This window comes from Harpia harpyja, chromosome 8 (assembly GCF_026419915.1).
Source record: "Harpia harpyja isolate bHarHar1 chromosome 8, bHarHar1 primary haplotype, whole genome shotgun sequence".
In the NCBI taxonomy this organism is placed as follows: Eukaryota; Metazoa; Chordata; class Aves; order Accipitriformes; family Accipitridae; genus Harpia; species Harpia harpyja.
In genome coordinates this window covers 19,991,159-20,005,578 of record NC_068947.1, presented here as the reverse complement: position 1 = coordinate 20,005,578, position 14,420 = coordinate 19,991,159, and the positions used below count along the sequence as shown (strand labels likewise).

The 14,420-nt window shown below is 42.6% G+C and overlaps 1 protein-coding gene across 2 annotated transcripts in view; it reads left to right on the top strand.

The window, feature by feature from the left end:
* Positions 1–14,420, top strand: part of JAM2 (junctional adhesion molecule 2) — a 44,108-nt gene that overhangs the window by 23,322 nt on the left and 6,366 nt on the right. For both annotated transcript variants that reach the window (XM_052795159.1, XM_052795160.1), the window contains exons 2-5: positions 4,813–4,878; positions 9,258–9,371; positions 10,590–10,742; positions 13,567–13,772. In XM_052795159.1, the coding sequence (XP_052651119.1) occupies positions 4,813–4,878; positions 9,258–9,371; positions 10,590–10,742; positions 13,567–13,772 (539 nt within the window). The remainder of the gene's footprint in view (positions 1–4,812; positions 4,879–9,257; positions 9,372–10,589; positions 10,743–13,566; positions 13,773–14,420) is intronic.

The window sequence follows — 14,420 nt, the reverse complement described above, 5'->3', positions numbered from 1 at the left end:
ATGGATGAAACAAAATCAAGTTAGAATAAAACTAGAATTATTTATACAGAGACCGAAGACACAAAAGGGTAAGAGAGAAACATACAAGAAAAAATCAAGTTAGAATTGATTTTTCATGACTTGCACAGAGATCGGGGATGTGAAAGGGTAGGGGAGGCCCTTCTGTTGAGTCATGAGGTTCAGAGAAGACCCCCTTGCTTTCTAAACTCCTGATGGAGTTTAGGGGCGGCTGGATCCACTCCTAGTCCCAGACTTGGTCAACAGTTTACGTCTAAAGAAATTATGTGTGTAAGAGCAGTCTGAGGTTCATTCACAGTTTGAGGTGAATCATAGGATTTAGAAAAGGCAATATTTATACTATACTTGCTATAGGATACCCGGGTTAATTCACACACGCATGCACACAGATACTAAGAGGGATATATATATATATATAAATGAAGCAAAGGTATACCCGTTAAAAATTCCCCTCGAGTTCAGTGAAAATATTCACATCAATTGTCTCAGCATTTTTCTCAATGGGCAAAGGGTTGAGCCTCAAGGAGTGAAGGATATCAGCCTAGGTGCCATCATCAGCTTTTGGTGATGGTCGTCTGATTTTCGCAAACTCTTGAGTTTGCAAGCTCTGAGAGGCATCTCCCCCTAGAGGGAGATGCTGGTTGCAGCCCACTGCAGTCCAGGAGAGCTCAAAGGGCCTTACTTAGGACGGCTGTTTACAGGTTCACAAGATGATTGGCTTTAGTCTTCAGCAAATTACTGGAATTCCAGTTGCGCTGGTACCATTTTCAAATGAGCTGTGATCCAGATAAGGAAGGCTCCAAGGCTGTCAGGGAATAACCAAAACCAGATAAGGGATACTCCAAGGCTGTCAGGAGATGACTAATATTCCTGCTCCCGTATCCCCACCTCCACCAGGCAACAGGAGTCCTTGGTACGGTCAGTGCTGCTCCCCGCCTTAACCATGCAAAAGTTCTTGGTACAGTCAAGGGACGCTTAACCGCCCAACTCATTACACAAATGCTAAGGCCTAATGGGAATTCCTGAGATCATAGAACAGCCCAGGAGGGGGAATGCACCACCACAAGGAGTAACAGTTATTTTGGGAGGTTCTGGAGAAGCGGTTCCTTCCTCTGGTTTCAAGGGCAGGGGGGGTCATTTGGGTTTTTTTTAATTTCTTTTTTAAAAGTTCAGCAGGAAAGTTTCCTTTCTTGATGGGGTGGAAAAAAATTTCCAAGCACTATTTGTAATGCAAATATTTTTTGCTATTTCAGTATTCTAAGGGTATGTAAATGGCATTGCTGGAATTGTCATCTTGACTTGTTACTTATTTTCATATTATAAATTTCTGCTCTAACTATTTTAGGGTAACACAAAGGTGATGACAAAACATATGAAGGACAGGATAGTTGCACACAAATTTGGTAATGTGCATATATGAAAATTCACTTTATATTGCCAGGTGTGAAGCTGTATGCTCTTAGAAACAAGAAATGTTGGACATACATTTGGAAGCGGGGAGGGGGATGGTGAGGCATCTAGAAAGCAGCAACTCTGAAGAGTAATAGAGGGGTATGGGGTGCAGGTGTCCAGGCCCTGGCAGTGGGGGCTGCAGGGCGGCCTCTGTGAGGAGAGGCCGGGGCTGCCCCGAGCCGCACACAGCCGGTTCCAGCCGGCCCCGACCGACCCACCACAGGGCACGGCTCAGCCCCGCAGCCACCATGGTGGAGCCTCGGGGAAAGCCTGTGTAAGAAAGGGCAAAACGCTGCCCGGCTGTGAGGGGAAAAGTGTGAGAAACAGCCCTGCGGGCACCAAGGGGAGAGGGGGAGGATCCCCTGCAGCCTGTGGAGAAACCACTGTGGAGCAGGTATTGTCCTGCAGCGCATGGAGGACCACGCTGGAGCAGATGTCCACACTGCAGCCCATGGAGGATCCCACACCAGAGCAAGTGGATATGCTCTGAAGGAAGCTGAAGTGCATGGAGGATCCATGTTGGAGCAGGCTCCTGACAGTAATTGTGGCCCATGGAGAGGAGCCCACACCGGAGCAGGGGAAAAGTGTGCGGAGGAAGCAGCAGCAGAGGGGAGCTGTTACGGACTGACCACAACCCTTATTCCTCACAACTGCTGCACTTACTATATTTTTACTTGGCAATAAATTTAATTAATTTTCCCGAAGTTGAGTCTGTTTTGCCTGTGGTGGTAATAGCTAAGTGATCTCCCTGTCTTTCTCTTGACCCATGAGCTTTTTAATTTTATTTTCTTCTCTGTCATTTTAGAGGAGGGGAAGTGAGAGAGTGGCTGGGTGGGTGTCTGACAGTTGGCCAAAGTCAACCCATCACAACAGGATACAGTGAATGAGTAACTGAACTTTTGCTACAGTGCCAGGGACTCAAATACCTATTCTGACTGTTGCTCCATGACTCAAGGCAATGGTTACAGATACCAATAGAAATGCAATCTGTATTTTTAAAGAATGCTGAAAAAACCTAGAAAATTATGGAGGGAAGGGGTTGTAGGAGCAGTTTGGATGGAGAATTCCCTCTGTAGTGCTAGACTTGAACAATAAGGAATGATCTTTAATTGAGAAGAAAGCCATGATGGTGTATGGGATGAGTACTGTTTAAGATCTTCATCAATGATATAGACAGTGGGATTGAGTGCACCCTCAGCAAGTTTGCAGACGACACCAAGCTGAGTGGTGCGGTTGACACAGGGTTGATGAAGGGATTGAGAACAGCCCTGAGGAGAAGGACTTTGAGGTACTGTTGGATGAAAAGCTGGACATGAGTAGATGATGTGTGCTTGCAGCCCAGAAAGCCAACCGTTTCCTGGGCCACAGTTAAAGAACAGTGGCCAGCAGGTCAAGGGAGGTGATTCTGTCCCTCTACTCTGCTCTGGTGAGACCCCACCTGGAGTACTGTATCCAGCTTTGGGGTCCTCAGCACAAGAAAGACATGGACCTGTTGGAGCATGTCCAGGGGAGGGCCACAAAAATGATCAGAGGGCTGGAGCACTTCTCCTATGAAGACAGGCTGAGAGAGTTGGGGATGTTCAGCCTGGAGAAGAGAAGGCTCCAGGGAGACCTTATTGTGACGTTTTAGTACTTAAAGGGGGCTTACAAGAAAGATGGAGACAAACATTTTAGTACGGCCTGTTGCAATAGGACAAGGGGTAACGGTTTTAAACTAAAAGAGGCCAGATTTAGACTAGATATAAGGAAGAAATTTTTTACAATGAGGATGGCGTACCACTGGAACAGGTTGCCCAGAGAGGTTGTAGGTGCCCCATCCCTGGAAATATTCAAGGTCAGGTTGGATGGGGCTTTGAACAACCTGATCTAGTTGAAGATGACCCTGCTCATTGCAGGGGAGTTCGACCACATGACCTTTAAAGGTCCATTCCAACCCAAACCATTCTATGATGGTACCTTCATACAAAGAAAACAGCATGCTAACTCAGAGCTGTGAGAACCCATAGCTGAAAGCCCAAATGGACTCACTCAAGTGAGAAATGAGGCACACACTTCAACAGAAGTAATCAACTGTCAAAAGAAAACAATAGGAAGCAAAAGATTCTTGATCTGTTCATGTCTTCAGATCAAGACTGGACATCCATCTGCTAGGCTGTGTGCAACTCTTCCCCCTTTAGGCAGGGGAAAGGGAAATTAATTCTTTAGGGATGAACAAAGGAGGTCTGTGTACGTGAGAGAGGTAAATAGCAAGATTAGACTAAAAGGAGTGAAGCAAGACTAGTTCCTATAATTCAAAAGAACATTATGCTTTAAAACAAGCCGTGTTTCTAAATATTGTTAATAGGGAGAGGGGCTCAGTTCTTGTTCATACCCTCTGTAGCAATTGTTCTGTTGGCTGCTGCGGGTGGAGGAAATGGCTGCACTAGAAGTGTCCATGCTGTCTTCAAAACTGGTCCTAAACCAAAGGGAACTTGAGATGCTTTTGGAAAAAAAAAATGTTAATGTAAACCAGTGTAAACAACAGTATTTAGCTGTTCTTAAGCACTTGGTAGTCTTGTAGCCTGCCATGAAGTAATTGGAATAACTGTGACCGACTCTTGGGCCTTGCAGGAATGCTTCTGAATCATGAGGGAACACAGTGGAGTCCTTTCTTGGGAGGAGAGCAGCTCTTAAGAGAGGATGTGTAGTGAGGTGCGGGGAGGGAGGAGGTAGCTGGGTGGGGGTTGATACAGGGCTAGTGGTTACTTCACTTGTTCTCTCTGGAATTTCAGTATTCCCAATACAAGAGATATCCAAGAATGTATGGGGTTTTTTTCTCTTTGATACAAAACTATAGAAATGTTGACTAATGTTTTCCCTCTCATTTCAACAAGAATTTGAGGTAACCGCCAATTACTGCACACATTTTTTTACCCTGTAGAAGTTATACATGGTATTCTCCAGTAAACATGCCTGCCTTGTAATAGGAATACAGTGGAAAATACACTTACGGATTAATACAAGTCTCCCCAATTAGAAACAGGCTGAGACATTACCCTAGTGTAAAACAACGCCTACTGTTTATATAGAACTTCTCACATGTAAATATTATCATGCTATTGTAAAAGAGAAATATTACTATTTTTTACAGGTGCCAGGGCATGGAGAGGAAAAGATGAATTGTTCAAGGCCACCTACATGGCCAGCCCTGGTCTAGCTCTTAGTACCATGCTCTGTCTAGCAGACAATATCTAATCTGTCCAGTGTAAGGAGGTCTTGAAGATGTTGCTTGTAGCTGTGAAGCACATATGGAATTACAAGTGTTTATTGCTGAATTGTCTTTTTTTTTCTGTCCCCTTGCAGATCATAGAGTGTCTGGAATTTCCATTGAAACGGATAACAAAAACGTAAAAGCAGAGGAGTTTAAGGGTACTGTATGGGCATTGCTGTGATTATTTTTAATATATACACAATACACGCAAACTATGTATACAGAAGCTGTGCAGTTGTTAAGATTGTCTTCCTCTTTCCTGAAGGGTCCTGCTTCTACTCTCTCCATTGAGTCTTTGTGTAATCTTGGTCTTGTCCCCGTTTTCTCTTAGTTGATGTGGGCTTGGACTAGACGCTCCCCAGAGGTCCATTTCAACCTCACCTATTCTGTGATTCTATGACTTGTTTGTCAGTCCTGGTAGCTCTCTCTGTAATTTCTGCCTGGTTTTCTTGCACCCAAAATGATGGGAACTGATAGAAAGGAGAAGCATTAATTAACTTACAAGACAGAGAAGTGAGGGACTAGAGAGAGAACAACTGTAAGTCAGCTAGTTGTCAGTAACTATAATTTAATGGCTATTTTTAATTGTCAGTAACGATAATGGCTGTTTATATATGTATATGTCATATGTAAAATGACAAATGACTTCCAATAATTTGCTAGAGAAGTTAAGGAGGCAGGGAGAAAAACCTGATGTTTGCTGGGTAGATGAGAAAGGGATCCTAGTAGTGTGTATATGAGATATGTGGCGGGTTTTGTTTGTTTGTTGGGTTTGGTTGGCATGGAGAGAGATGGGAATTTGGGAACTGAAAGAACTGTTTGCTGAACTTTAGGTTTTATTCATCTGTTTTGAGGTAATAATAAAATATTTTGGAGGTCTCTAAAGCTGTTAGCTGTGCTCCTGTCAAGTATTCTTGTAATTTGGGGGGAAGAAACTCTTCATACATTTAGAGCTCAGGACAGGCAAGAGGAGAGAGAAGCTCTTCAGGTCATATTAAAGCTTGATTAGGTTCTGTCTTTTTATATGATATATGGCTTGCATTTTGTTCTTTTGTTATCTGTTTATGATAGAGTGAGATCAGTTTAACATAGATGCCATGCTGAGTTCTTTTTGTGTAGCAGCACTAAGCAAATGGCAGGGGCTGATAGATGTAGCTCTTCAGCTGAATGCAGCTGATCTGAAATGCATTTTTCTTTTCTCCTCCAACTCCTGTTACTGTAGGGGAGGGTGGTCAGTCACTGGAACAGGCTCCCCAGGGAAGTGGTCATGGCACCAAGCCTGTCAGAGTTGAAGGAGCATCTGGACAACGCTCTTAGTCATATGGTTTAGTTTTAGGTAGTCATGCGAGGAGCAGGGAGTTGGACTCGATGATCCTTATGGGTCCCTTCCAACTTGAGGTATTCTGTGATTCTATAACCAAATGATAGCTTCCAGACCAGATGTAAATCCAAATTAAACATTGCCCAGACTTCTCCAAGATCCCAGAAGGTTCTTCCAGGCCTCGCAGAGCCTGTGCTGATGCACAGCATCCTGTGGGCCTACCTTAATGCAAGTCAAGTAGACCTGTTCTGGAAAATACCTCTCACTGACTCCATTAGTATGGGAAAAAGCAGGAGAGGGGAACTATAACTAAGGAGGGTTTTATTATGTTGTATCTGCATGCACTCCCTTTCTTACATTATGTTCCCTTTCTCCAAATAAGATTAGTGGGAGGGCATCGATGCTAGCTTTTTCTGAAATGGAAAAATGTGGTATGCAAGAAAGGGGCAGCTCATTCAAGACGGTGGTGACTTGTTCAGCTGAGAACACTTCAGCTGAGCTGTCTCTATGTCAACTGATATAGACCAGCTCATGAGACCAGCCAACTGTCACAAGGTCAGTAGCAAAAGCAAGTCGAGCTTGAATGATGTTTTTTCTTTGTTAGAAAGATACAAAAACAAAATGGAAAGGAAACTTTAGCAAATCTTAAGATTCAGGAAGCCTCCACCCATCCACTCAACCTGAAGTCAGGAACCTCGGGCTTCCTGAGGGCACAGCATGTTTTTTGAAGCAGCCAGTGTGTATGTAACATGTTTCTGGCAAAGAATGCCCTCCTGCCTCAATTTTTCTTTCAAGTCTGGACATTTTTTTGCCTATGAGAGATCACCAAGGCTACCAGTATGGCCCCTTGGAAGCTTTTTGTTTCCCTACAGAACAGACCTGGGAAATCAGACTCTAAAGGGTGAGTGGGTAGATCTGTCATTAGCTCTTAATTGCCCTTCAGCCTTGTTTGCCGAGACTGGAAGCAAGCCTGCTGGTAAAAGCAGATTGACCGTATGTTTGAGCACTGGATGTTTGTCTCCTGAAAGCTAGATAGGCATTGCCAAAACTGTAAAGGCTTTTGATCTTGATACTCTGGCCTATATTGGAAGATAAGCAGCCTAAAGGTGGCAAGACCAATATTGTATTTGTTTCTTTTACAGAAATTTCTGGGAGATACTAAATTTTACTGCATTAATAGATTTGGAGCCAGTCAGATGTGTGGTTGGATTCTTTCCTCTGATGTTGTCTCCCAACAGTTCTTATTAATAACTTGACTTAAGAGTTATGTACTGGGGGGGGGGGGGGAATATATATATTTCAGCATGCTGTTCCATGCACAATGGAACTACTGAAACACTGAGTTTGTCCCAATAACTCACCTATACAGTTTGTAATGTCTTCTCTCCCTCTTTAGTTCCCCCATAATAACTATAGGCTTGACCATAGACCACAATTACTATGATGCAAGCTACGTATTAGTGATGGTGTATGCTGATGTCCTGCTGTGAGGGAGGAAAAAAGAACAGCTGAACTCCCAGTATGACCTGTTCCTCATTAGGAGCACTAATTTTGGTTTGTTTCTTACCCAGTTATGGCAACTTTAGCAATAATCAGTAACTTGAAATCTCAGCCTCTCTGTGAAATTTGGTTGGTGATGCCCACTATACATAAGTCAGGGAAACTTGAGTGGACAAACAGAAAGGTGAACAATTGTATGAACTTTCTTTTCTCAAGAACTCAAGAGAAATAAGAGGTAACTGCCAAGGGATGTTATGAGCAGCCTCTGCCGCCAGCAGCTCCAGAGGCCTGGGGGTTCCTTCTTCCTGGCCACTGGAGCCCAGCCCAATGTGCCTGGAGACCTGGGGGTCTTTGTCCCAGGCCGATGGACACAGCTGCTGCTTTCCCATTTGCAGGTTCAACCAGTAGCAAGGCTGCATGTGTGTCTCAGGGATGCACGCGTGTGTGCACACCCACACATACTCACACTCGCGACGCTGGCACTGCCAGCTACACAGACCACCACAGACAAGGTGCTGCCTTCAACAGCACCCGCGTATAATGCTGCCTAGGCTCACATAAAGCATGAAGTATAGACAGCTGAGCTTCCTTCCTCTTCTCTGGCTGGTAGAGATTCAAGTTCAGTGGTGAAAGACCTCACACAACACTCTATAGATTCACAAGCGTGTTCTTGGATCCCCTGAGTACCAGAACAGCCCCTTTGCCCATCTGCTACCCCTGCCCTACTCGTCAGCTCACCCAGCTTGAAGTTTGCTAGTGAGTTACACCTCCAGGCACACCAGCTTTAGGGAAGATACAAACGCTGCACACACACCACACACCCCCACTTCCAGAAGCCACCATCACAAGCCCAGGGGTGCCTACACCCCCCAGTTGGTGGCCCTAAGTTTACTCAAGCTAGCACTCCAGGCACACGTGCTGTGAGACTCACCAACACACACTCCCAACATCTGTGGCCCCTCCAGCTACTGATGCAGAGTCTCTCACTCGCTCCAGTTGCCCACACCACAGTCTGATTAGTGTGTTTGGAGACTGATGGTCTTTGTCATCGTCTCTGTTAATCCCCGTCTGTCATGTTTGTGTCTCTGTGTTTTTGTTTGTTACTGCCCTCTTTACTTGTTGCCACTTTTGCATTGAAAAGGTCCTTGATTGGGAAACCTTAATGAAGCAGACTCTCACCTTCCACATACCCTAACAATAACTAATGTGAAACTGTAACTAAATACATAAGTTACATAGGAGAATATTTAACCATCTTACTGGTATGTTTTCCATCTGCATTAAGTTACACATTTAAACAGTTAAACTACTGATACTGAATTCAGAATGGTAATTCACAAAATATTGTTGATAACACGGTCAGAGTCCTTTTTTAATGGTGGTCTGCTCACTGATGAAAATATTTAAACCTAAAATGAGGGTAGTAATACAGAATCTGTGCCCATCCAACATGGGAATGTCTAGTCCCCAACATCTGAAGTTTGATCCAAAGGCCACTGAAGTATGGGAAAATTACTAGTTTCTGTTTCCCCATTGTGTTTATGTAAATCTGGAGAAGGTCTGATGACATCACTTTGAGAAGTAGATCTGGCCCTTGCTGACTGCTCAAGTTCTTTTGTAGGGGGAATATTAATTTCATGGAGCCTGAATGTGTACCAAACACAATGCTAAAGACTCTAATTTTCTCTTTCGTGTTCTTCCCTCCCACCCCCCCAGAGGCTATTCTTAGTTGCAAGCACAAATTTTCAAAAGGGATGAGCTTAAGAATAGAATGGAAGAAAATCCAGTCTCAAGGAGTCTCATTTGTGTACTACAATGGTGAATTTACAGGTACAGTACTACAAACTTAGACTGATGGTTTAACATGTCACTCTCTAGCATAGATATCAACTCTTTTGGGGGAAATAACATTAGGAAAATGACTGAAAGAGAATGCTGTTGACTCTTCATACTGAACAGCTGTCCTTTTGAGGAAAAGAATTCTTCCCCAAGGGGAAAAAAAAGCATTTCTTAATAAAATTGTCAATGATTAGTTACCTTTTTAATGAAGTTAAATATAGTAAAACTCAAGATTAAGAAAAATGGCACTGCACATTCCTTGACGTTTTTCAAAAATGAAATTACATTCAAATATAACCTTCCCCAAACTACTCTAAGCTCTGCACTCCTATCCTACAAAGATGTTTCGGAAGCCTTCTGTAGACCTGGAGGTATGAATAATGCAGTAATTTTTATATACATAAAATATAAATGCAGGTGTATATTTTAAATTATTTGTATTCTTTTCAGAAGTGGCATTTCTGTTTATATGTTCTGAAAAGGACTTACCTCAGCTTTATGTATTGAAGTAAATATGGGTCTCTGGTACCTTGTACACAATAAATGAAGGTTGAGAAATAAAATAAAAGCACAGCGATTTTGTTAGTTTGTAGAGCTTGCAAGATGTGCTGGTCTTATTCATGACCTTGGGCTTTTCTGCATATGTTTAATTTAGAGAAACACTGGAACTTGTGGTTCTGTGTGTGCATGTAACTTTAATTTCATAACAAGCTGTAAAATGAAAAAAAACCTCATTGTAAGAATCCTGATGGCCATATCTTTGCAAAATCCCTCAGGTATTTCTTGCCAAGTTAAAATGTCAAATACTTTGCTGTGGTCTCACTCAAAATTCTTTCTGTAAGGTAATTAAGTTAGTGATTGCTATCCCTCTAGTGGAAAATGATGTCTTTTTTGTCACCTGACTGCTGCTATACATGTTTTCTTGAAATACCTGCAGAAAAAAAGCATTCTGTCTTCCAACTAGAAAATGTATGAAAGATGTAGGGTTTTTGAACTGATTTTTTTTTTTTTGGACTAAATGGACAAGTTGTGGAAGGTTCTTACTGTCTTGGGAGGGGGTTTACACATTGCTCCTTGGTGATAGATAACTAATGCTGAACAAATGAGCAATAGTTCATAAATTGTATGTGCTTTCAGAACAAGCCAATGAGACGTAGACATCTGCTCTAAGCAAAGAGCAGAAACCTCTCTGTCTGTTCTCCCTTAAAGGTGATCTTCGAGGCCGAGCAGAGATGCTGAATACAGGAATTCGTATTAGAAATGTGACTAGAAAGGATTCTGGAACCTACCGCTGTGAAATCAGTGCAAAGAGTGAAGAGGGGCAACGTCTGGGAGAGGCTACTATTACTCTCACTGTATTGGGTACAAACTTTATTACTTGGGCTTCTGTAAAGAAATTGAATGATGGCAAGGGGTATTGAAGGTAGGGCTGTCCATATGGTGTGTGACTGCTGGGTTTTTAGGTCTTCTTTGGGCTGGGTTTATAAACACACGTGCATATGCACATTCTACAACATACTTCACAAAAGAGCTTTGCAAAATGCACACTTGCATTAGAAGGGAATGTAACTAGGGTTTTGTTGATATAAATGTGGGTTTCAGTTCTCAAAACTTAGCAAGTATTGCTGATTTATGTGATAGTGAAATTTCCATTTCTAAAACTGAAGTCACTCAGCGACTGAGAGTCTGCATAAGCTGATCATGGTGTTTGGCACTGGAAAGTCAGCATCTGTCAACACTTATCAAATATTCCTAAGCAGCAGTTCATTCCAGTATGCTACAGTCTCCTACTGTTTTTGGAAGAAGAAACTGCTGCAGTGTCTGTGCAATGCCAGCCAGCGAGCTAGCCATCTGTGGACTTCATTTACAGGAGAGATAGTGTTGGCTTGCGGGGGTGGTTGTTCTTTGTGGTTTTTTGTTTGGTTTCTTTCCCAGTTGGGGAAAGTAGGGAAAAGTGAATACTGTGCACACTCTTCTTACATTGTTCCTCGTGTTTTTCCGAGTGGATGGGTGGTAGAGGTTGGTAGTTTTCTTCTTTTCTCCGTAAAGGGAGAAAAGAAAATATTTTCTTTTTTAGTTTCTGTATTGGTTTTTTTCTATTCAAAAATAATTGATCTTTTAAAATTATAAATAAAGTCTCAAAGTTCTTCATAAAGGATGATAAATTTATGAACTTCTGATTAGCTCCAACAATGAGGTAATGCCACTTTTTCTTTCTTTCTTCCACTCTCTCAACAGCTTTCCTCTTTTAAATGTGGCTTCTGAATTTAAAGTTGAAATATTAGAGCCTAAAGGAGAAGCCGTGTGTGTGTGTGTGTGTGTGTGTGTTGCTGTGCTGGTTTTGGCTGGGATAGAGTTACTTTTCTTCATAGTAGCTAGCATGGGGTGATGTTCTGGATTTGTGCTGAAAACAGTGTTGATAATTCAGGGATGTTTTCATTATTGCTGAGCAGTGCTTACACAGTCAAGGCCTTTTCTGCTGTTCACCCCACCCCACCAGTGAGTAGGCTGGGGGTGAACAAGGAGTTGGGAGGGGACACAGCTGGGACAGGGATATTCCATACCATATGATGTCATGCTCAGCATATAAAGCTGGGGGAAGAAAAAGGAAGGGGGGACATTCGGAGTGATGGTGTTTTGTCTTCCCAATTAACTGTTACATGTGATGGAGCCCTGCTTTCCTGGAGATGGCTGAACACCTGCCTGCCCATGGGAAGTGGTGAATTAATTCCTTGTTTTGCTTTGCTTGTGTGCATGGCTTTTGCTTTACCTGTTGAACTGTCTTTATCTCAGCCCACGAGTTTTCTCACTTTTACCCTCCTGATTCTCTCCCCCATCCTGCTGCGGGGGAGTGAGCAAGCAGCTGTGTGGTGCTTAGCTGCCAGCTGAGGTTAAACCACGACAGTTGCTCACAAATATTTTTGACAGTTAATGTGAATTAGTTAGTATTCAACTTGGTTTTCTTTATTTTTGCTTTTTATTATAAAATCAGCCAAGAAAAAACTATGAATACTTGTTAGGGTGTCAGTTGTGCTTTTAATGTTCCATGCGTGCCTCTTTACCCTTAGTTTTTTTCTACATAGCTTCAAGGTACCAAAAAAAAAAAATTCAGTTCCTTTTCTGTTCACATTAATAAAAATCAGAAAAGAGACATTCATCTTCATGGCAGAAGGAATGATCAGGTCACCTGCATCTGTGTGTGGGAATGTTTATTTTTAATTTAAACTGAAATTAAGTAGCCAATTGTTTTTGGTCCTGTCTAGTTTAGGCCCAGCCAGCAACTAAGCACCATGCAGCCACTTGCTCATTTCTCCTCCCCACCTCGGTGGGATGGGGAGGAGAATCGGGAGAAAAAGGTAAAAAACTCATGGGCTGAGATAAGGATAGTTTAATAGGACAACACAAGGAGAGAAGAAATAATAACAACAATAATACTAATAAAAGAATATACGAAGCGAGTGATGCACAGTGCAATTGCTCACCACCTGGAACCTGATGCCCAGCCTGTTCTGGAGATGCAGTCCTCCTCACCCACCCCCCCAGGTTATATACTGAGCATGACATCATATGGTATCGAATATCACCTTGGCTAATTCGGGTCAGCTATCCTGGTTGTGTCCCCTCCCAGCTTCTTGTGAAAATTAACTCTATCCCAGCCGAACCCAGGACAGTCCTCAACCTGGGATTTACACAATGGTGGCCAGTCTTGGTAATTCTTTCTGACAATCATTTTTCAAAAACCAGTTGACTTATTTTAATACAAAAAATCTTCTTCCTCTTCCTCACTTCTGTTTTTAAATACTGGGACAGGGAAGGGGGGAATTGCTGGACTACAGATTCCCTGAGTTATCACTCCTCTGTCTGTGAGCAAAAGGCCCCATACAAGAAACGAGGTGAAACAAACTCTGAGGTTGGATGAGACTGTATAGATTGCAGACAGGATGAGACAGCATGTGGTGGGGGAGGCTGGGAGCAAGCCTCTTACGTTTTTAACAACTCACAAATTTTGCTGTGCTTTCCAGTAGCAGGACTCTGCCTTCAACCCCTTCTCCACCACTTCATTTCATTAACGTGGTAATTTCTAAGCATGTACACAAGTGCTCCCCTCCTCACTAGTGACTGTCAAACTGTTGTCATATAGACAATACTGATAAGACCATGTAACAAGTGCAATTTCATTGTCCAGTTGCTCCGACTACGCCGGTATGTGAGGTACCCAGCTCTGCAATGACCGGAACAGTAGTGGAACTGAGCTGTAAGGAGACTGAGGGATCTCCTCCATCTGAGTACCAGTGGTACAAGAACGGTGTTGCCTTACTGGAAAAGACAGGAACAGGCAGTGCTAGAGCAGCAAACGTAACTTACACCATGAATAAAAAGTCTGGCACTCTGGTAAGTGTAATAACCAACTCTGTCATAACCAGCTATCTAGATGAAATTTACTGTTTAGTACAATGATGCACAGGGGTCTTAATCCAGAAATGCACAAGGTCTTTGTCAGAGATCAATGTCATGCTGAAATATGTGCTAACAAACGTAGAAGGTGGTTTCTGCCTGAGACCAATGACAAGCCATAGACATTGAGTGATAAAAATTGAGTGAGTTGCAAGGATGCAGTAATGATAAGTGAGCAGAATCTAGAAAATACATGACAAATTTCACCTTGTCAGTTAGCTAACTAGTGCCAGGTGAGAATGATCTCTCAGTATATCAACAGAGTTATATATGATAGTGCCTTAAAATCTGAAATAGCGACTTCACACACTTAAGTGGGAGTGTAGCACTAAGGGCAGTCGAGAATCTGTGCAATCCAGTAGCATTTACAAGTTCCAGTCCAGTACTTGTGAAGTTAGTGGAAATGAGTCGGGGCTGTAAGTAAGCTTAGTGTTTTTTTGTTTTAGTTGTAGTTTGTTTTGTGGGCTGTTTTTTTTCCCTTAGAAGTGGCTGTCTCTTTCTCATCCCTCCCCTATTAGCTGATCCTTCTAAAAAAATTGATACGTACTACCTATGATGCATTGTCAAATGAGATATTTCAGAAGT